General features: G+C 42.5%; 1 protein-coding gene across 1 annotated transcript in view; it reads left to right on the top strand.

The window, feature by feature from the left end:
• The window catches only part of PROSER2 (proline and serine rich 2), a 45,833-nt gene that overhangs the window by 17,023 nt on the left and 5,122 nt on the right, over positions 1-23,688 (top strand). Inside the window, exon 2 of the mRNA XM_066385142.1 lies at positions 2,156-2,375. Coding sequence (XP_066241239.1) covers positions 2,238-2,375 — 138 coding nt within the window. The 5' untranslated portion in view covers positions 2,156-2,237. The remainder of the gene's footprint in view (positions 1-2,155; positions 2,376-23,688) is intronic.

Genomic DNA, 23,688 nt, shown 5'->3' with positions numbered 1-23,688 from the left:
TAGGCTTGTTATAACTGCTGCTTCCTTGCCCTTCCTTTTCAGAAAACACTGTTCTCTCCACAGTGGACCTCCCATGGAATTCTATATGTTTAGTTCCAGGGAACTAGGACTTGGGAGCCCCTGGTTCTCCTTTCCTTAAGAGATCCAAGAAGACTGACATCTTGAACCTGTGAAGGATATTGAACCAAGGTTTTCACATTGTCCCCCAGAACCTCTTTTGCAGAATTCTGATGAGCTTTTCCATATTCTTCCAAAAGAACAATTTATAAAAGTCTAAATATTATAGTTTTACATTGTCAGAATAGCTTTTAAAATTATAGTAACACAAGAAAGGGGTATGCTCTCAAGTGGCATGGTAAATCACTGTCCTCCAACCACACTGTGAGGGCCTCAGAGTGCAACTCTGATTGTGTAGACCGATAGCCAAACTCCAAGTCCTTTTCCTTCCACTGGGTTCTTTCATTGTGTAAGGTGAATGGGTATTCATTTCCCTGTCTTTCCTCTCACTGTTGTGTGGGGCCAAGACTTACTGCGCCTCAACCCCCTACTCTCCTTGGAGCAGTGATTTACTTAGTTCAAGAATGAATTAGAGCTGAGTCAGTGGGCAGGAATCTGCAGACCAGAAATAACCCAAGCATTGGCCTGTCTTCCCTGCATTTCCTGTTCCACATTTCTTGGGTCCCACATAGTCACAGGTCTCAGGGATGTAGCTGTGACATCCCCATCTGCCTTTGCCTTGCTTTTTCACCACCCACTGTCATCAGCACACTTATATGCCCACAGTATTTGTGTGTGTGTACTAAATTCATATTGGGCATTTAACTTACTAGACTGAATACTGTGGAGTTTCACCAAGAATATCTTAACTTCTGAGTTGCATATCATTGGCCATGTAGACAGTTTATATAGAGTCTGTATTGCTTAGGCTTTTTTATTATCGAACAGATTTTAAACTTTTAATCTTTTCTTGCCTTTTTTTTTTTTTTTACCATTTGGAATGATGGCAACTTAGAGAAAGTATTTATGCTCAGAATCTTCTGTTTCTTAGCCTTGCTCTTAAATTATCAGGTGGCATGTGCTAATACACCTGAGAAATAGGATAGGAAATAATTTCTTTTTTAATTTGTTCTAATGTCTTCAGGATTTCTCTGAGAAGATTTCACAGTAGTCTTAAATGACATGGTCCACCCAGGTGTTCAGTGCTGATTGGGCTTTCTCCACAAATAGCCACGTTTTTATTAAAAAATTAATACACATATGAGCACATACCCATGTCTATGCACACAAGTGCCAGTCGGTGTCCTTAAAGAGGCTTCTGAGACAGCCTGGTAGCATTTTCAGTTCAGGAAGGACGGAAGCCTTTCTCACTTCACTTACTGAAATATTAGGTCATATGGAATCAACAGGGAGCTATTCCCTGTTAGTCTTCTCTGGTCTTCTGGAAGGTTTCCTTATGCTCAGTTGTCTGTTGAACTGGTAATTCAACAGGCTGAGCTGAGCTCTTGCTGAAAGAGTCAGAGGACTGTGTGAAATTGAGAGTTGATAGGGAACAGTTTCAGCATCTTTGTTCCTGAAAGTAAAAATACGAACTTCCTGATGGTATTAACTTAGGAGACCTTAATATTTTATGTAGACATTGCAATAGTATCACAGCCTCCAAAGATTCTAGAATCATGGGGATGTCAACCAAACTTGTATTAGTAATTTATTAGCTTGTCACTTCATCTCAACTCTGAACTACATGAAGCTGGGAAAGGACCCATAATGTTGTGGTGTCTGAAGCAGAAAAGACTAGAATTAATAAACCCCTGGGGAGCACCTGAGTCTGAGTGTAAAAGACATGCAAGTACAGACCCCGAGTGCAATGGAAGGTGCCAGAACACAATCCTATCAAATCATCCACAGTATGGTAAGTTTCAATATAGCTCTCTTTCCTTCAGAATAGTTCTTGCACCTTGATGATGGAGAAGGATCCACAGGAGAAACGGAAATGCGCTCCACCAGACAAGCTGGCCCAGGGCTCCTGATTCTCTGTATCCCGATGGTCAAGGCCGGGAGTGGGTGCCTCTTACTCATGATGCGCCCTTCATTTGCAGGATTACGCATGTCCTCTCTAGGCTCACTAACCCTTGTTGCTTGTGCTTGGTTTCTCTAGAAGTAATTCACGACTTCAAAATGGAGCACTGGTGCCTTCCCCACTTCCTGTGATCAATTCGTTGACTGATGTTTCTGTGGGAATGCCAGTAAACCACCAGAAATCAGATTCTTGGGATATGGACTCTGACTGGTCGTCCAGCTGTGGGCTCAGTGACCTGAGCAGTGGGAGCAGCTGGGATAGTCGAAGTAGCAGTTCTCGCTCCAGAAGTTTCACTTCGGTGAGTGATGCTCTCCTTGAAAGCTTTGATGGGCTTTCGTTGGCTGGCTTTGCCCCAACTCCCTCCCCTTTAAGGAAGATCTTATCAAATTCTTTTGGGTTAACCAGCTTGGTATTTTGGAATCTTGCTTGTGAAATGGCATTTAATTTTTAATCATCTTAAATTTTGCACAAATCCAGAGCATTATCCACAGCAGTGGGCGGAATCGCCTGCAGCCAATAACGGGCTGCTTAGACCCAGGGGTCCCTGACTGAAGGCAGCGACAAGCTCGGGCAGAGACAGATGTTTTTCAGTTCAGAAGACCTGAAGGAAGGGAAAACTCCTCACAGGAGAAAAACAAACTTACTTTAAAACAGATTTTTAACTGTTTTACAAACATAAATGCTTTTGTATCCCTTTCTCTCAGAATCCAGACTCTTACTCAACAAGTTTTGTGAACTGTCAAAAAAGAGTCGTTAGTTTTAAAGTTAAGAAATGACCTCTTTTGCACTCCACAACTCAGGGTATTCATTCTTCAGGATTGAGACCTTTCTATTAATAGAGGGAAGGAAAGGAAAGAATTCACCTTGGACTTTATTAATAATAGTCTATTGTTCATATCAGTCCATTTCTAGTGGAAGCATATTTTCCTTCAGATACTCTGAGTCCTAAAGTTAACCCCAATTATGCTGAATGTAAGAAAGATATATACAGTATCTAGGGAAGTTAGCATGATAGAATCTAATAGACTCATACTTGCATATTTTTTTAAATCTCATGGTAATATGTAATAAATATTTGATTGATTCATTGAAAGAAAAATTTATTATAAATTATTCTCTGAAAATCTGAGAACTAAAGATCCTTAAGAATGGGGAATTTGGCACTAACTTTTCAATTTTAAAAAAAGAACATAGCCCTGACTAGGTAGCTTAGTCAGTCAGAGCATCATCCAGATACACCCAGGTTGTGGGTTCGATCCATGGTCAGGGCACATACAAGATTCAACAATGAATACATAAATAAGTGGAACAAAAAAATCTTATGTTTCTCTCTCCCCCTTCCTCTTCTTTCCTCTCTCCCTCCTTTTTCCCCTCTCTCAAATCAATAAAGAAAAAGGTTATCCTAATAAAAAAATAAAATAAAATATGTAAAGAATATATTAAAAGACATACTAAGTGAATATGTAGGAAATACATACAGATTATTATTCCAGTAGTTAGTGAGTGGAGTATCTTCTTTAAAGCATAGTTTGAAAGCAGTCACCCTCTGATATAGAAGAGTATGTCTAAGCTTTGTGGCTAACTTGGGTACAATAGTCTAAAAGACTACCTTGTATATGAGTAATGGAATAAAATTGAGAATGATCATCAGATGACCTTGGTATCTAAGGGAATGGGTATAGTGCATTAGGAGTGAGGGTATTTGAATTATTTTTTTTACCTTTTACATTCATTTTCATATGTCCTGGCCTCTTTTGAAAGAGGACAGAAATAATACCTGTTCTCTGTCTCCTCCTGAAAGAAAATGTGATCCCAAGTATGTCCAGTGCCTTGGACTTGGGGAAGGAGTTGTTATTTTTGTATTTCCTTTAAGCTCTTGTAGGGTCCATCTTTCATATTAACCAGTGGAATGCCTACTTTGACCAATTCCTATGTGGTAGATCAAACTCTCATGCTCCCACTAGGACCTGATTTATCTCTACAAGCAGATCCATTGAGGTGTGGCATTAACTGACTATTCTATCTGACCCACTATCTTTTGGATGTGTGATTTATACATCTCATTTGAAGTACTGTTCTTGGTGTTTCATACAGTGGAGCCTCTGGTGACTGTAATCCACTCTGACAGAACAGGTAGCTGCAGCTTGGCTTCCCTGCAGCAGACTCCGAGATGGAGGTTAGGAGGTTAGAGACCAGAAGCTGGCTAGGACTGTTCATGGGACAACTTCTGGAATGAAGAGGAAGCAGGACTGGGTGGAGAGAGAAGTGGAGCTGTGAGGTAGACCCAGCAAAGGCTTTAGCTGTTGCTCAGAAAGTTTTGGGGCTGGGATTGCCCCTCAGTGTGCCCATTGGGTCAAGGGTGGAGCCTTTATACCTACTCAGTGATCAACCATTGGGTGCAGGACCCTCTGGAAGAAGGCCTGACCTTGATAAGACAGTTTCTTCCAGATCCAGACAGCCTGAAAGATGACAGAGAGCTGAGAGCCCCTTCCAAGAGTAAGCACCCCCATCAGGTGGGGGAACAGTTCCTTCATTTCCAGCGGGTGATCTGGATGGTGTGTCACACTGACTACCATAAAGGTTTAGCAGAGAACGAAGAGATCTCTTAGAGGGACCAAAGCTGCCAGAGTGCCTGCAAGATATCTTAATTGGCAGAAGCAAATATGGAAAATGGACTCAGGGAGCTTACACTGCCAGAGAAAACTTAGCTCCTCATAGGATACATGTATAGGCAGGTGGGATCTTAAGCTCTGTCATCTGGCAAATTTGGATAATATGCATCATGTTAACTCTTTGTAAAGACGTCAGACACAGGAGGAATACATCTTCAAAAGAAAAAGCTCTTGTTTGAAAGGAAGTCTATGATGTTTCAGCTTCAAGGTCACAAAGAGAAATGGCTTATAAAGATTTTTATCACAGAGGTATTTTTTGGTAATGTAAGATATTAGAAATATCCTTAGGTTCATAGATGGGAAAAACTATAAATCTCTTGCATTTATAAATATCAGGAGGTCAGGTGGCTTATGCTCTTAACTGCCTGTGGCGGAAGGATTTTTGGACCTTCACTGTTGGCTGCATAGGTTTTACAGTGGAGCTTAGTAGGGATCAGGACATTCCCCCAGATATTTACCATTTTTCTTACATGCAAAAACTACCTTCTGCATTTTGAAAAGTTGCTTTATTTCTTGCTCACCACTCAGTACCCTGAAAATCAGTACAGAATACTATTAAACAAAGGGTATTAGAGATATGCCTGGGTTCAAGTTCAAATCTGCCTCCATATATATATAGAGGGGGGGGAGTAAAGATTGTCAGTCATATAATCGTTGCTTATACTACCAGCTTCTCTTTTTTAATTGCCCTATAGCTTCAAGCTAAGCACAATTTTGCTTCATCTTGCCACCGTCATCTTGCGTGAATCCACAATTTCCCTGTTGTATCTCTGTCTCTTATCAGTCTTCTGCATTTTTTCCTTGACTACCTGTGTTTCACTGTCTGATGGAAGACACACTCCAGTGCTGTTCCAGGGCCTTCTACTTAGACCTATTGACTGTTTTCAAGCATTTTCCTTTATGGAAGACCATTGAGCTAACTTCAGTTGTCATCAGTTGTTATTCCACAGTTGTATATTTCCCTTAGATAGAACAGGCTCACTGAGAAGATTCAACACTTAATTTTAAATAGCAACTAAAGTTTTCCAAACAACCATGAAGTGTTTGATTTATACAAAGCACTCTCTTAGCATCTAGGTGCCCTTGAACCAGTGAACTACCTACACTGGTATAAAATTTGAAAACTTTACTATATGGTACATATATACTATGGAATACTACTCAGCCATAAGAAATGATGACATAGGATCATTTACGACAACATGGATGGACCTTGATAACATTATACTGAGCGAAATAAGTAAATCAGAAAAAACTAAGAATTGTATGATTCCATACATAGGTGGGACATAAAATTGATACTCATGGAAATGGACCAGAGAGTGGTGGTTACCAGGAGGAGGGGAAGGGAGGAGGGGGAGTGGGGGGGAGGGGAGGGGCACAAAGAAAACCAAATAGAAGGTGACAGAGGGCAATTTGACTTTGGGTGATGGGCATACAATATAATCAAATTTCAAAATGATCTGGAGACGTTTTCTCTGAATCTATGTATCTAATTGATCAATGTCACCACGTTAAAATTGTCTAAATAAAATTTTTTTTTAAAAATGAAGCTAAAAAAAATTTTGAAAACTTTAAATCACTTTCTTGCCCTCATCCCCTTTATAGGGAGTCTAAATTTGGAGAGGAGCTATATATTTTTATGTTAAATGACTGGGTCTTTTTATGACTTGTCTCTTTAGAGTGAGAATCAACCATAATAGTCTCTCTACTTGCTGTCCTTTCATTTGCACTCCAGAAAAGATTAGTAACCGTGTTTATAGACCTCTAAATTGTATGGTATTAAATGCATCTCTTGGAGGGCTCTTTAAGTAAGATAACCTATTTCCAACTTGAAACATTTCTTTAAGCAAAAGTTATTTTTAAAAGAAGATAAAAAACTAATTCCTGATGTTACATGAGAGTACCCTAAAGTTTTTAAACACCAGTTGAAGTGTTGTCTGTGGTGTAAAAGAACTTTGCTCTTTAGGAACTTTTTTCCTGAGCCAATGCAAGTTAAAACTTAAAACAGCTGCGTAGGCCCTGGCCGGTTGGCTCAGCGGTAGAGCGTAGGCCTGGCGTGCGGGGGGACCCGGGTTCGATTCCCAGCCAAGGCACATAGGAGAAGCGCCCATTTGCTTCTCCACCCCCCCCCCTTCCTCTCTGTCTCTCTCTTCCCCTCCCGCAGCGGAGGCTCCATTGGAGCAAAGATGGCCCGGGCGCTGGGGATGGCTCCTTGGCCTCTGCCCCAGACGCTAGAGTGGCTCTGGTCACGGCAGAGCGACCCCCCGGAGGGGCAGAGCATCGCCCCTGGTGGGCAGAGCCTCGCCCCTGGTGGGCGTGCCAGGTGGATCCTGGTCGGGCGCATGCGGGAGTCTGTCTGACTGTCTCTCCCCGTTTCCAGCTTCAGAAAAATACAAAAAAAAACAACAAAAAAAACAGCTGCGTATATAGGACTGTCATGGCTCTCCATATAGGGAAGAATATGTAGCCTTTATCACTCAAGAGGCTAGTTGCATTTGTATGTATATTTTGAGGTTTTTTTATAAGGAATTCTTCCTCTGAACCTTTTCTAATGAAGGGTATAGTTAGAACAAGAACAAATTGGCCATATCCTGAAATACTTGATTTAGGAGATATCTTTTGAATGTGTTTTTCCTTTGAAGTTGAAGAAGCTATTGTACAATACAAGGCAGCGTGTCTTTGCAAAGTTGGTAGGGTAGTTCTGGAACCTACTACATCGAGAGAGAATACAGATTCAAAATAAAAGGTTCAAGAAGGATTCAGGGACCCTCATAATGATAGCTTCTTTTTCTTTTTTTCTTTCTTTTTTTTTTTTTTTGTATTTTTCCAAAGTTAGAAGCAGGGAGGCAGTCAGACAGACTCCCGCATGCCCCTGACTGGGATCCACCTGGCACGCCTACCAGGGGGCGATGCTCGGGCCCTCTGGGCTGTTGCTCCACTGCAATCAGAGCCATTCTAGCGCCTGAGGCAGAGGCCATGGAGCCATCCTCAGCACCAGGGCCAACTTTGCTCCAAAGGAGCCTTGGCTGCGGGAGGGGAAGAGAGAGATAGAAAGGAGAGATAGAAAGGGGTGGAGAAGCAGATGGGCACTTCTCCTGTGTGCCCTGGCCGGGAATCAAACCCAGGACTTCTACACGCCAGGCTGATGCTCTACCTCTGAGCCAACCAGCCAGGACTATGATAGCTTCTTAAGGTGACAAAAGAAGCTTTGGGTGTGAGGTTACCTATGTTCTTAACCACAGAAAGCCAGTATCTCAAACACTCATATCTCATAAATACCCTGGGTGCCACTGCGAGGGGCAGAATCCTGTTTCCTGCCAGTGGTCTTTGGTTCATATCTGAATGTGGTCTTGAATGAGGACTGCTCTGCCCTGCAGGCATCTGGAGCTTCCTCTAGAAAAGAAGGTGCTATCACTAGCTGAAGAGTGGGGAGCTCTTATTACCCATAATTCTTAAGAAATTAAGTAATACATGTGCTTTTTTAGGGTGGATTGGAAACATCCCGAATCCCCAAACAGACTTCCTGTTCATTTTTATCTCTAACCTGGGCAGAAACAATGACCGAAATTCATCATTGAGTTTTTGGAGATTTAACATTTAATGAACTATCTTGAAACCCTCCTTTTTGCTCAGCTGACAAATGTTGTGGCCCAAAAAGTCACTACTTCCAACTTGAAGCGATCAGATAACAGTTGTCAGCTCCTGCATCATCCCTTCCTTCTCCAGAGCCTCCCATGCCTCTGGCCACCCCCTCAGTTAGGGAACAGGAGGGTGGAGCCAGCAGTGGCAAGCACTGTCTTCGTGGTCAGGTTGCTCCTGGAGGAGCACGCCAGAGATCTGGCCCGCTTGTTGCTGGATGATCTCGAGGAGAGAAAACAGAACAGAGGCACGGAAAGGAAGCAGACTGGGCAGTGGTGAGCCCGGCTTCCTTTCAGGTCTGTCTCCTGACCCAGGCTGAACCAAAAACTTGCTGATCTTAACAGCCACTTTCAGACAAAGCTTAGACAACTTTTATTAAAGTTCAATAGACATTTAGTAAATGCTACATACATGAACTGGTAGATGATGGAATAAAACCCCGATTTAATCTAGGGACTCACAGTTCAGTGGCAGGATAGCCACATGAAACTCTCCGACAGTGTGGCCTAAGCTTGTGAGGGTCTGGGTGCATGCCTGATGCCACGCACTTATGGCAGTTCAGTCTCAGTCATGGCCTCTATGTAATATAACCAGTTTAAAGTTTAAGGTTGGCCCTGGCTGGTTGGCTCAGTAGATGGAACATTGGCCTGGCTTATGGATGTCCCAGGTTTGATCCCCAGTCAGGGCACACAAGAGAAGTGACCATCTACTTCTCTTCCCCTCCCTCTCCCCCTTCCCTCCCTCTTCTGCTCTAGCAGCCAGTAGCTCAGTTGGTCCAAGCATTGGCCCCATGTGCTGAGGATAGCTCAGGTGGTCCATGTTTGTCAGCCTCAGGCACTAAAAAAAAAAAATAGCTCAGTCTCAAGCATTGGCCCCAGACGGGGTTGCCGGGTGGATCCTAGTCGGGGCACATGCAGGAGTCTATCTCCCCTCCTCTCACTTAAAAAAAAAAGTTTAAGGCAGCCACAGAGCCTAACTGTAATCCTTCAAAGCCATTATTCTTAGATCTGTAATCAAAACTGTAGACATATCCCATCCCTCACTAGTTTGTGTCTCTTTCTGGCCAGAAGTACAGGTTGAAGTTAGCCATAGTGAAAAATTACAATGACGAGTTAGAAATAACCATAATTAAACCCTGTCCTGAAACTGGGAAATGCCACATACACTTATGGCCTTTCTCATGAAATTGCCAAGTAAGCACAACATTTAGAGCTCTGAGAGGAACTGCACAGAGGCAGACATTCGTTTTCTCCTTTCTGCCCCATTCTGTTCAGTCACAGGACTTCCTCTCATCAGCTTAGATTGTTCAATCAATAAATTCTTGCTCACATGTCAGGGAAATCATTTTGGTGTCTGTAAGAAGAAAATATGGCCAGCAAATCACATTCTTCCAAAACAAATACCCAAGGCTGCCTTCCTAGAGACTACTGGTTAAGAGATGTTGGTTCATCTCAAATATTTTTAGCCATCAAACTCATGTTTTTTGTTTGTTTGTTTAGAATAGAGACGAGTTCTGCTGGGAGAGTTTTTCCTCCCTCACAAGGAGCTGCCACAATTATCTTAGTCTGCAGTAAAACCAAATTTCTTTGTTTAGAAGAAAAAGAAAAGAAAGAAGCCTAAGAACTAAATTTGGTAATTTTTTTTTAGGTGTAGGTTTCATAGGAGTATTTTAAGCCTTCTCAACATTTTTTGTTCAAACAAACAAAAGGTGTTCTTTTTCTCTCTCTACCAGTTCCCAAAAAATGAAAACTCCTGTCCCTAATCTATACTCCCACAGGTATACCTAGGATTGTTGACTTTTATAACTATTGGTAGCATTCACTGTGAAGGTTTCTCATCCCCCTTATCCGGATGTTCCTCTCCAAGCTCCAGTGGGATTGGACAGACATTTTCGTCATCTTTGTGCATCAGCAAGAGCAGGCTTGTTCTCCTCATCGAGACTTGTGCAGCAGGCATACATTTCCTTTATTAGTAGTTTAGCATTTTGACTTTTCTAGTTTGAACATAGTAGAAATTACTTCCTCACAATCATACATATTAGATAGAAATATAGGCACTTTTCCCTTGAAGACTTGTATCCATTACCCAAAGTCAACATGGCAGGCAAATGGGATGTAATATGGTTTCCTATGATAATTCTTTTAGCATCTGGAGATTTGTAGCCTTAAAGAACTTCCTTTTGTCTGACCAGGTGGTGGCACAGTGGATAGAGCATTGGCCTGGGATGCTGAAGACCCAGGTTCGAAACCCTGAGGTTGCCAGCTTGAGCACAGGCTCACCAGCTTGAGCATGGGTTTGCTGGCTTGAGTGTGGAATCATAGACATGACCCTGTGGTCACTGGCTTGAGCCCAGAAGTCGCTGGCTTGAAGCCCAAGGTCACTGGCTTGAGCCCAAGGTTACTGGCTTGAGCAAGGGGTCACTGGCTTGGCTGGAGCCCTTCGGTCAAGGCATATATGAGAAGCAATCAATGAACAACAACTAAGGTGCCTCAACTATGAGTTGATGCTTCTCATCTTTCTCCCTTCCTGTCTGTCTGTCCCTGTTCGTCCCTCTCTCTCTCTATTAAAAAATAAAATAAAAATAAAAAAGAACTTACTTTTACTTCACAGCCCAAATTAGTGCTTTAAAAGTACCATTTAAAGAAAGGGAATTTAAAAAAATTCTTCTGTCAGCCTGCTACCTTCCAAATAATGACAAATAGATTTTCATTGGTTCACCCCTTCCCAGGAAAACTCCTGTCTTTGTTTATCCTCATTTTCTGTGCACTTTGTTGTTTGGAAACCAAGTTAACAAATCCCACTTCTGAAAGCACGCCCGTCAAGGAGAGACCTCACTGCCAGGGCCCCTGCTTCCGTCCCTCCCCACAGGCCTCTCGCCACTGCTCTGAGATGTAGTTCACATCCCATCCCGTCCACCCATTTGAAGGATGCCACTGGGTGGTTTAGTGGTTGAGAGGTGTGCAGCCATCATCACATTCAGAACATGCCCATCACCCCCAAAGACACCCGTGCCAGTTAGGTTAGCAGTCACTGCCCAGCCCCTCCACCTCCCGGGCTCTGCAGACTCGCTTTTCCCGCAGCCTTGCTTTTCCCGCAGACTTGCTTTTAATGCCCCATCGCTCCCCCAGGGCCTTCCCCTCTAACATCCCTGTCTGAGACAGTGAGAATGGGAGGAGTAGACAGGAACTGTCTTAGACAAGGGCCAGTGCCCCTTTTCTGGGCTTGAGTACCTTGTTCCCTTGCCCTTGGCACCGGGGATTTTCTGTTTCTGCTTCCCTTTCCCAGGTGCAAGCAGAGACCAGGTTCATTTGGAGAGCTGCTCCATATTTGGGAAGCTAGACGACAGACTGAGCCCATAGCATTTTTGGCCCTGTCCCTTAGGTCAGGGCTCAAGGTCAGCTGATCACAAAGAAGGTACTTGGGGATACATTCCAGTTACTCGGCGCATTTTCCAGCTTCTCACCTTAGAGAAAGTCCTGGAATAGGCTGAGGTTGCGAGAATCTGTCTTACAGGACCTGGGCCTCTGGTCACTGAGCAGCCTGGTTATAATTGATTTGTGTCTCACATTGCACAAGAACACTGAGGTCAAACTGTGAGCTTTAGGAACTCCAGATAAGACTTAGGAGACCTGTGCTGCTCTCCAAGCATGGCTTTTAGATGAATGTGTGATTAGAAAGGGGAACAAGCCCTGGCTGGATAGCTCATTTGGTTGGAGCATGGTCCTAAAGCACAGAGGTGGCCAGTTTGATACCCACTCAGGGCACATACAGGAGCAGATTGAGGTACCTGTCTCTTTCTTGTTCTCTCCTTTCCTCTCTCTAAAATCAATTAAAAATGAATAAACAAGAAAGAGAAATAAGTGGAATAAACAAACGGCAAGCATAAGACTAGCTCTAGTGTTGGCCCCTCTATGAAACAGCTGCACCGCCCTTGGAAAGCCACTGCATTGCCTCTGAATCCAGTTTTCACATCGTCAGTGAGGAAGCTGAGCTGATCGCTGTCACAGCTCTGAGCCTGCGAATCCTATACTCTGTCACAGAACGTGAAATGGCGTGTAGCACCTCCCCTTCCTAAGCTTATTTTCCAAATGAAATCTTATGTTGGACTACTTGATTTTTTTTAATGTTTATTTTATTGATTTTAGAGAGTGAGGAGAGAGAGAGAGAGAGAGAGAGGAACATCTCTCCTATATGGAGAGAGAGGAACATCTCCCCTATATGTGCCCTGACCGGGGATTGAACCAGCAACGTCTGCACTTCAGGACAGTGTTCTAACCAACCCCGCCAGGGCAAGACTCCTTGCTTTTTAAGGTTGGGATAGATGGATGGGTTTATATACTGTGTTTTTATTTTTGTCCCTCCCTTAATGTGGGAAGATGGCATGTGTCTTAAGTTGCAGGTCTATTACAGGCCAGTTGCCCATTTAATTCTGTCTATACAACCAAAGGGAAATTATTTTATACCTAATCAAGGAAGATTATAAAAAACGTGTAACAATATTAAAACACTGAATTAGGAAGGTCAGAGTAGGAGGGAAAGGTCAGAAAGCATTAATTATCTAGATTTTTTTTTTTTTTTGTATTTTTCTGAAGCTGGAAACAGGGAGAGACAGACAGACTCCCGCATGCGCCCGACCGGGATCCACCCGGCACACCCACCAGGGGGCGACGCTCTGCCCCTCCGGGGCGTCGCTCTGTTGCGACCAGAGCCACTCTAGCGCCTGGGGCAGAGGCCAAGGAGCCATCCCCAGCGCTCAGGCCATCTTTGCTCCAATGGAGCCTCGCTGCGGGAGGGGAAGAGAGAGACAGAGAGGAAGGAGAGGGGGAGGGGTGGAGAAGCAGATGGGCGCTTCTCCTGTGTGCCCTGGCCGGGAATCGAACCCGGGACTTCTGCACGCCAGGCCGACGCTCTACCACTGAGCCAACCGGCCAGGGCATTATCTAGATTTTTAATTCAACAAATAGTTGTGGTTATGGGTTTTTGTGTGGCTTATTGGGGAGGGTGATATTGTCATTATTATCATGTTATCCTAATAACATCTGTGATGGTTATTGTTAACTATAGGGATCTGTGTTATGCTAAGAGCCCTAGTGATTTTATAGTGTCAAGGTTTGTTTGTTGAATCATTGTGGTAAACCACTCCTCATGGATACAAGAACATGTGAGATGTCTTTGAGTGAATCTGGGAGAGCAGCAGAGTTAGAAAGAACATGTGCTGAGTGGATGGGGACAGAGTCATCTAGCAAGAATAAGGTTTGTGGAGAAAAGACAAGGCATAATGCCCTACACCACACAATGAGGCCTTCATATGATCTCACCAATCTGCCAGAACATCTAGAAGAGTCACAAAGTGAACAGCGTTGCTGGATTCCTTATGAAAGCTTCATGCTCCAATTGCCAGAGGGCCAAAACAGACAGACATGTTGAGGAGCAACTGACATGTTGGTTACAGTGACCTGCTGGACACAAGACAGTCTGAGCTCTGGGTATAGTTCACAGATACATTAGACAAGAATTTCCCTTTAAGTGTTAAGTCCAGCATGGGTGATGAACCACTGTAGTAGAAAACTGAATTTTATATAAGGAGTTGATTATACTTTTTAAGTATCTCTCAACTCCATCTGCTTCTCTCTGTTCCCATCACCACTATAGTTTAGGTGACCATTAGCTCTTGTCTAAATTGTTTCCCATATTCAGTATTTTCAACACTATAACCAACACGACTGCTCCAAAATACACGTCTAACTATCCCTCGTTCCTCTGTTTAACTGTCACCCACTTCCTTCCCATGATTGACATATATTATTTCTTCTCCAGAGTTTTTCCAAATCAGACACCCACCCTAAAGGTGTGATTTGATATCCATGCTGTGTTCATCACACCCAGAGTAACCTTGTCATAGCCATTTCCACACTCTAAAGTAATTGCCTGTTTTCTTATCTGAAGTCTCATTAAATGGTCAACTAGACAGCAAGAACATTGATTTTTTTTTTTAATTTTAAAATTTATTGATTTTAGGCAGAGGAAGGGAGAGAGAAGGAGTGAGAGAGAGAAAAACGCTCATTTGTTTTTCACTTAGTTGTGCTTTTATTGTTCACTTCCTGTACTATATGCCCTGACCTGGGATTGAACCTGCAACCTTGGTATTTCAGGACAATGCTCTAACCAACTGAGCTAACCGGCCAGGGTTAGACAACAAAAACATGATTTACACTGTATTTATATTGTACAGTGCTTATTAGATGTTCAAATATTTGATTGTATGAGTCAGAAAATGCTATGGGAGTAGGGTGGAGGTGTGCTGACATTTAAATTGAACCGTAAAGGACAGGTAAGATGTGGCTATGCAGAGATGGGCATAGCAAGTGATTTGATTATAGAGCAAGAGTTAACGAACTACAGCCTGTGGACCAAGTCTGGCCCCCCCAACCTGTTCTTGTAAATATAGTTTTATTGTAACAAAGCTAGACTTATTTATTAACATATCTATAACTTCACACCACATTAACAGAGTTGAGTCATTGCTACTATAAAGCCTACAAAGCCCAAAATATTTACTATCTCGTCCTTACAGAACAAGTTGACTGTTGCTGTGCTAGAGTAGGAGGAAGTGAAGTTTGAAAGGAAGTTAGGGCCAGATCCTGTAAATCTCAAAATAAAATATAAATTCTTTAGTCATATATTCTATAGACAGAGAGAACTGCTGCGATTCAATACTGTTGTAGATTCCCCCCCTATTCTTCTTTTTCTTGGTCCAGTGCTCAATAAAAAGTATTAAATAAGGAACACTTTGTGCCCATTTGCTCTTAAAGGATCTTGCCACTCCTCTAATGCTCCTCATACTGACCCTGTTATTAGAGGAAATATTGAAAGTGTCAGGGACTGTCAACTATGTAAATTAATAAAATCACTTAGATCAAGTTAATATGAAATTGTTCTTATTTCAGGAGGGAAAAAAGCATTTAGCCCTGGCCAGAGGCTTAGTAGATAGAGCATCAGCCCAGCATATGGACATCCTGGGTTTGACTCCTGGTCAGGACACATAGAAGTGACCATTTTCTTCTTTCCCCCTCCCTCTACTCCCTCTCTCTCCCCCTCCCACAGCCAGTGGCTCAATTGGTTTCAGTATAGCCCCAGGCACTGAGGATAGCTTGGTTGGTCTGAGCATATCAGGTGCTAAAAATAGCTTGGTACTTGAGCATCAGCCTGAGAAAGGGGTTGCTGGGTGGATCCCAGTTGGGGCACATGCAGGAGTCTATCTCACTATCTCACTTCCTCTCACTTAAAAAAAAATTAAAAATGGAACTTCCTTATGACCCAGCTATTCCACCTCTAGAAGCATATCCTAAGAATCCCAAAATATGAATCAAAAGAAGCATTGTTAGCTAGCCAAGATCTGGAAACAGCCCAAATGTCCATAGTGGACAAATGGATAAAACAGCTATGATACATGTACACAATGGAATACTACATGGTCGTAAAAAGGAAGGAAATCTTACCTTTTGCGAAGGCATGGATGGACCTGGAGATTATTATGCTAAATGATATAAGCCAGGTATTTATATGTCGACTCTAATGAACATGATAAACTGAGGAACAAAATAGAAACAGAGTCAGGGTCACAGGAAAAGATGGGCAACTGTTAGGAAGAAGGGGGAAGAGGGAACTGGATCAAAGGAGGTAAAGGGATTAGCCAAGTTATATATACATTACTCGTGTATACAGACATCAGGACAGCAATAGCCAGAGGGAAAGGGGGTAGAGGGAGGGGCAGAGGGACAGAGTAGGGGGAATTGGGGTGGAAGGAGACTGTGCAGGGGCATGGGGGGCACGATGTGGTGTGTACAGGGTGTTATATTGAGTGGGACACTTGAAACCATATCAACACAATAAATTAAGAATAAAAATTAAAAGAAAAAGGACCAAGAATAGCTAGCGCAGACTTAAGGAACAGCAAAACTGGAGGGCCTTCAACTACCGGATACTGAGACTCCCTATAAAGTTACAGTAAGTAAAAGTGCTTTCTGGGTGTACAAATAGACAAGTAGACAAATGAACAGAAAAGGGAATTAAAATACAGACCTCCCCCGCCCTGCCCTGACTGGCAGCCAGGCAGACCTGAGTGGAAGAAGGGAGGCCGTAGGAGGAGCAGCGCGGCCACAGCTGGGTTCCCACTTAGAAAACAGTGAGTCCTGACCTCACATCAGACACAGAAGTTCATTTCAGATGGACTGCAGTACAAAATATGGAAGATTAAATACAACAGTGCCTCTAGAATGAAACATGAGTGAACATTTTCATGACCAGATAGTAGACAATGGTTTCTCAAGTAGGACACAAAAAGTTCTCATGAAAAAAGATAAGAACTAGTCATCCAAAGACCCCGCTAAGAAAGACAAGCCAGTGAGTAGAAAGGATTTACAATAAATACATTCAAAAAGATATTTGAAACTAGTCTGTATAATCCTACAAATTATTTTTAAGACAATTTTAAAAAAATAGGCCAAGGATTTGAACAGGCTTTTTATAGGGGATCTGGGGGTCTCCAAATGGCCAGTTAAATATTATGGGGAAAACTGCTCAACACCATTCGTCTTCTCGGGAATGTATGGAAATCAGAATGAGACACTAGCACACACCTATCATATATGGGTGCAGAGCACGGAGCCCCACAGAAGAGATTGGAAATTGGTACAGCCACTCAGAGAACTGTTTGTATCTATAAAAGCGGACATATACCTTATGACCCAGCTACTGGATACAGGTTTATATCGAATGGACGTGTTGCTTACCCTCCCTAACAGTCTTCTGTTCTGTCTGCTTACCTAAGCTGTAGATATCCCTCTAGCAATAGTCATTATATCTTCCAACCTGACCCATGCAGTAAAGATTCCTGAGTCACCATTTGGCCAAACTAATTTGAGAAATTTGCATGTATTCTTGTGTTAATCATCCCCCAAACAAATGTATACTATGCTTTAAACCAGGGGTCTCAAACTCAACTCAGCATGTGGGCCGCAGAGCAAGATCACAGCCCTTTGGCGGGCCGCACTAGGTCTACAAAAGGCAACTGTTACGCAACACTTTTCTCACTGCAGTTGAAAACAAAAAAAAATCAGTACAACAAGCACAATCGTACATGCAGTTTACTCAGTGTCACAAAACGACCAGAAACTGTAGTTCGCATCACAACTGCTATTATCTAAGCTAATATCTAGCTAGGATGCTAGAGAAATGAAAAATACAAGTAGGCCCCTAGGCTTACTTAATTTTATCCAAAATATTTTGAACTTCGTGGATTAGTCTGCGGGCCGCACAAAATTGTTCGGCGGGCCGCGAGTTTGAGACCCCTGCTTTAAACTAAAGAAAAGCCACTCAAATTGTCATCACAGATTATAGGCCCAGAGATAGGCCTGGGAGTTTAATGCTTTGCGTAGCAGGTCATGTGAGTACCTCTCTATCGCAGCATGTAAAACATTGCCAGACGGAGTAGCTCTTAGTTATCTTTGCTTCCACCATATTTTTTGCTGTTTTATCAAAGGTCATGATCACAGCCTTGGCTGGATAGCTCGATAGGTTGGAGCATTGTCCCAATATGCAAAGGTTGTGGGTTGGATCCCCAGTCAGGCCACATACAGGAACAAATGGATGTTTCTGTCTCATTCTCTCTCTCCCTTCTTCTCTTTCTAAAATCAATAAGTTGATTTTTTTTAAAAGTTCATGAACACAGTATAGAGTCAAATAGTTTTACAAGATTTATGAAAAGCACCAGTCTTCCATGAGTCTCGCTCCCATCTCCACTCATCACAGACAACTTTTAATTCATGCCTGTTTCTTTATTTACCTTCATTTTCCCCCATTATTGACATTTGACTATACATCCTTTAAGTATTTTTGTATGTGTGTACATACTAAGTATGCATACATTTAAATTAAATCATCAAGACAACCCTATTTTTCTGTATGCATTATTTGCCCTTAACATTGTATTCTTTGAATTATTAAAAGCCAGTTAATAAACATAAGTATCACAGTCAGTCGTCACTAAGAGAAAACGATGTATAAAAGGAATTACAATTACTGTATAGGTAGAAAGCAGAGTACATGATAACTTGTACATGTTATCTATGCAAAATATGTATGCATGTGGACAGGGACTTGAAGGGAACAGTGAAACAAAAATTCTTTGGGGGGAAAAACCCTTATATTCTTTTGAAAACAACATTTTTATGGCTATATAATATATAATAGTCTATCTGTGAATATGCCATGATTGATTTAATCATAGTACCTTTATTAATAGACATTTTAGTTGTCTCTTGTTTTGCCTGATTTCTTGCTACTATAAATACTAATATAATTAATATATCTGTGTGTATGTGTATGTATAACTACAGGTAAATTGACTCATAGATATATGCTCTCTTTCATAGCTTTAGGGATTTTTTTGTGGTTAGTTACTGTTTGGGTTTTATTTGCTTTCTTCATGTTATGTACGGCCCTCTGGCCTGCTCAAACCAGACTGGTCATTCACTGCACCATTGACATCCTGGGGATGCTACCATTATTCTGGGATGCCTTCTCATTCTCCTGTTTCTAGGCTTCTGTATCTCTTACTTGGTTTCTTCCCTTGCCTAGGGGAACAGCCCTACTCCCCACTTGCCTGCAGTAGCTCCCTGAGAAAGGCAGATGTGGGAGAGCCATTGTGTAGACCTGGCATGTCTTAAACACATCTTCATTCTACCCTAACCTAAATTTGGCTAGGTATAAAGTTCTAGTTCTGAATTCATTCAGCATTTTTTAAATCAGTTTTTATTTTCAATTATACTTGACATACAATATTGTATTAGTTTCAGGTGTCCACCCCAGTGATTAGACATTACATCACTCAGTGATCATCCTGATAAGTTTAGTACCCAGCTGACATCATACATAGATTTTAATTGACTGCACTGCCTATGCTGCACTTTACATCCCCACCACTGCTCTGTATCTACCAGTTTGTACTTCTTCCCTTCACCTGTTTTACCCACCCCTCCAACCCTCTCCCATCTAGCAACTGTCAAAATGTTTGGTGTCTGAGTCTGTTTCTGTTCTACCTGTTCATTTATTTTGTTTTTTAGATTCTATTGTTGATATGTATTTATTGCCATTTATTGTTCATATTTTTAATCTTCTTCTTAATGAAGACCCTTTAACATTTCATGTAATACTGGTTTGGTGGTGATGAACTCCTTTAGCTTTTTCTTGTCTAGGGAGCTCTTTACATATCCTTTAATTCTAAGTAATAGCTCTGCTTTGTAGAATAATCTTGGTTACTTTTCATCACTTTGAATATTTCTTGGCAATTTCTTCTAACCTGCAAAGTTTCTGTTGAAAAATCAACTGACAGTCGAATGGGAGCTCCCTTGTAGGTCACCGGCTGCTTTTCTCTTGCTGTGCTTAAGATCCTCTCGTTGTCTTGAACCTTTGGCATTTTAATTACGCTGTGTCTTGGTGTGGCCTCTTTAGGTTCATCTTGTTTGGCAGTCTGTGTGCTTACTGGACTTGGGTGTCTTGTTTGCTTCACCAAGTTAGGGAAGTTTTCTGTCCTTCTTTCAGGTAGGTTTTCAATTTCTTGCTTGCTCTCTCCTCCCAGCACCCTCATGATGTGAATGTTGGCACACTTGAAGTTGTCCCAGAGGCTCCTTCCATTATCCTCATTTTTTTGGATTTTTTTTTTCACTGTTCTGATTGTTTTTGCTTCATTATATCCCAAATCTCTGATTTGATTCTCAGCTTCATCTACTCTGCTGTTGATTCATTTAAGTTATTCTTTGTTTCAGTTAGTGTATCCTTCATTTCTGACTGGTTCTTTTTTATGGTTTTCATGTCCTTTTTTTATGCTGTTGAAGTTTTAAGTTCATCTACTCAGTTCATCTACTTGTCCCCTAAGTTCATTAAATATCTTTATAGCCAGTGTTTTTATCTCTGCCTCTAGTAGATTGCTTGCCTTCATTTTGTTTATTTTTCTGCAGTTTTCTGTTCTTTCATTTAGGACATGTTTCTTTATATCCTCATTTTCACAGCCTTCCTGTTTGTTTCTATACATTAGGTAGAGCTGCTATATCTCCTGGGCTTGGTAGAGTGGCCTAGTGTATTAGGTGTCCTGTCGGGTCCAAAGGCACAGCCTCCCCATTCACACAAGCTGGGCACTCCAGATGAACTCCCCCCACCCCACTGTGGGCTGTGTACATCCTCCTGTTGTAATTGATTGCTATTGGCACATCATTGGGAAGGATTGGCTGCAAGGACTGACTGCAACCACTAACCACATGGAGGATTAGCTGTTCAGGGGCCCACCCATGGAACAGGACTTCCTTTAGTGAGGCTCTGATGCCTGCAGTCCACTGAGTGTGCCACTTGTGGAGGTGGTTGGATGATGTTTTGACATGGTCTGAAGCTGTCCACCAGTGTGCTGGCCCTGGGGCCTCTTGAAGGTACATGTCAAGGTCAGCCATTGCCTGTATTCTGCCCAGGGCCACCCAGCATGAGCTACAAAGTGATCTGCAGATAGCTGCTACCTGTGCTGGGCTTGGAAGTGCCCAGGAGAGGCCAAGCTGCAAACAAGGCTGGTTGTTGCTAGTTTCAGGCCCGGGGTCACTTAGCAAGAGGTATGAGGCTGGATGCTGCTTATTTGAGAGATTTTAGCAAAGTCTGAATTCTGAGTCAAGACAGGTCATTTGTATGGAAAAGCCACAGGAAACAGCTTGGGTGGGCCCACAAGTTGTGTGGAGCAAGGCCTCAGGGAATCACCAGGGCAGGAAGAACAGTGTGGGCCAGGTTGATAGAGACTCAGATATGGTACCTGCCTCCCCACTCTTGTCAGGAGAGAACTCAAAAAAAGGAACAATGGTCTCTGCCAGCACTTCAGCCTGGGAGAAAGCTGCCCCTCAAGTTCTCACTCTGATGCCAGACAGTTCAGTTCCTCCCGTAAGTCCCTGGAGCATTTCTAGCTCCTACCCCAGTGCTGGAGCTCAGAGTGAGTCTGAGTAAGTTTGTGTGTGGGCCCTTTAAGAGGAACTCCTGGGATTCCAGCAGCCTCCATCTCACTCAGCTTCAACAGCCAGGAGTTATGGGGACTCTCTTCCTGGCACTAAACCCTGGGCTCAGGACCTTGGTGTGGGGCTGGGACCCCTTGCTCCTCAGTGGGGAACTCTGCGGCTGAGATAAAAATCAGGAACCCCTCCTGATTTTTACCCACCACACGTGGGTGTGGGAACAGCCCATTCCACATCTCCACCCCTCCTACCAGTCGCGTTGTGGCTTCTCCTTTATAGCCCTTAGTTGTAGGACTTCTCTTGGCTAGATTTTAGGTAGTTCTGAATGACGGTTGTTCTGTAGTTGAGTTATAATTTTGATGTGGTTATTTGAGGATGTTAGTATTGCATTGACCTATGCTGCCATCTTGACCAGAAGCTCTGTGGATCTTTCAGAATTTTGAAGGAGTCACAACATTGTCTTCTGGTTTCCAATATTGCTGCTGAGAAGTCTGGTGCTGTTCTGACTCCTGATCTCTTGTTACGTAACCTCTTTTTTCACTTTGAGAAGCTTTCAGGATCTTTTCTTGGTCTTCAGTGTACTGAAATGTCACAATAATGTGTCTTGGAATAGTCTATGTTATTCTTGTTTATTAGGTTATTCTTATGGCTCCTTTTGATTCTTCTGATTGGGGCATTTTCTTGAATTATTTTATGTATTTATTTTGATAATTTCTTCCACTCTGTTTTTTCTGATTTCCTTTTCTGGAACTCTCGTTATTCAGATGTTAGCTTTTTCATACTTATCCTCTAGTTTTCTTCTCTATTTAAAAAAAATTTTTTTTTACTATTATTGTACTTTTCCAGTCTCTAGTTCCTAGACTTTTATTTTGTTTTTCATTTCTACTGTCATAGCTTTAATTTCTCAGAGCTCTTTATTGTTGTCTAGTTTTTAAAATAACATTATATTTTTTATGGATTCATTATCTCTCAGAGGATATTAATGATCATCTTTTTGAAATTCTATTATTTGCATAGTTTGTTTCTTGTAAGTTACTTTATGTCTTTTCGTTTTGTTTTGCTGTGTCTCTCATGTTACAGGTTTTCTCAGCTGCTTGGTGACCATTAGTTGTATGCAAATATATAAGAGTAGAATGTTAAGAACCTGATTAAAAATTCTGCTGGGGCCTGACCTGTGGTGGTGCAGAGGATAAAGCGTCAACCTGGAATGCTGAGGTCACCGGTTTGAAACCTGAGGCTTGCCCGGTCAAGGCACATATGAGAAGCAACTACTATAAGTTGATGCTTCCCGCTTCTTCCCACACCCTCTCTCCTCTAAAAATAATAGATAAAATTTTTTTAAATTCTGATGGGTTTTGTTGACTGGCCTGCACTGGAGAGCAAGCTCATTTGTTATTTCATTGGGGATATGTGGTGTCAGCCTCTTCTGGCCCTTGGACCATTCACATCTCCAGAGAAGACTCTCTGATCTTCTGAGCAGAGTATCATTTGGGCATCATTTACTCCCTGTTTTCAATACGGCCTTTCACTGTCAGCTCTGCTTCATTTTCTCCACTTCAAATCTCTCTTTTATCTTCTTTAAGAAAAAATGTCTAGTTTTCTACCCGGATGACCTAATTGCTTCTGAAAGAGCCTTCTAAACTGTTCTACTCTTGTCAACGTCACCTTTGCCACTCTTCCAGAACCACTCAACACCCCCCGTGCCTGGGTCAGGGAAGCCCTCCAGGACTGAGGGGAGCCCTCCGGGACTGAGGGGAGCCCTCCAGGACTGAGGGAAGCCCTCCGGGACTGAGGGGAGCCCTCCGGGACTGAGGGGAGCCCTCCGGGACTGAGGGGAGCCCTCCAGGACTGAGGGAAGCCCTCCGGGACTGAGGGGAGCCTCCGGGACTGAGGGAAGCCCTCCAGGACTGAGGGGAGCCCTCCGGGGCTCAGCGGGTTGGTTACTGGCTTTCCCCGCTGCTGATGAAGGTTCATCTTTCTTCTGAGTCTAACTAACTTCCTGCTGTCTAACTTCCCACATTTTGTTGCTGTCATCTTTTTTCCTTTTATTTTTGTCTTTGTGATCTGTTCCTTTTTAAAGGAAATAAATCCCATTGTTAGTGAGGTTTCTGGAGAAAGACATAAATATGTGAGTTCCCCATCTTCAACCAAAGATTTAGCACATTATGCTATTATGGGAAAAGCAAGTGTATCTGGAAGCAGTTAGTTGCAAACAGCGTTCACAGGGAGGCACTGAGGAAGAATTGCTTTCTTGTCA

The sequence above is a fragment of the Saccopteryx leptura genome, chromosome 5, assembly GCF_036850995.1.
Source record: "Saccopteryx leptura isolate mSacLep1 chromosome 5, mSacLep1_pri_phased_curated, whole genome shotgun sequence".
Lineage (NCBI taxonomy): Eukaryota > Metazoa > Chordata > Mammalia > Chiroptera > Emballonuridae > Saccopteryx > Saccopteryx leptura.
Note: the sequence above shows the minus strand (reverse complement) of the source record. Positions and strands in the feature narration are given on the sequence as shown.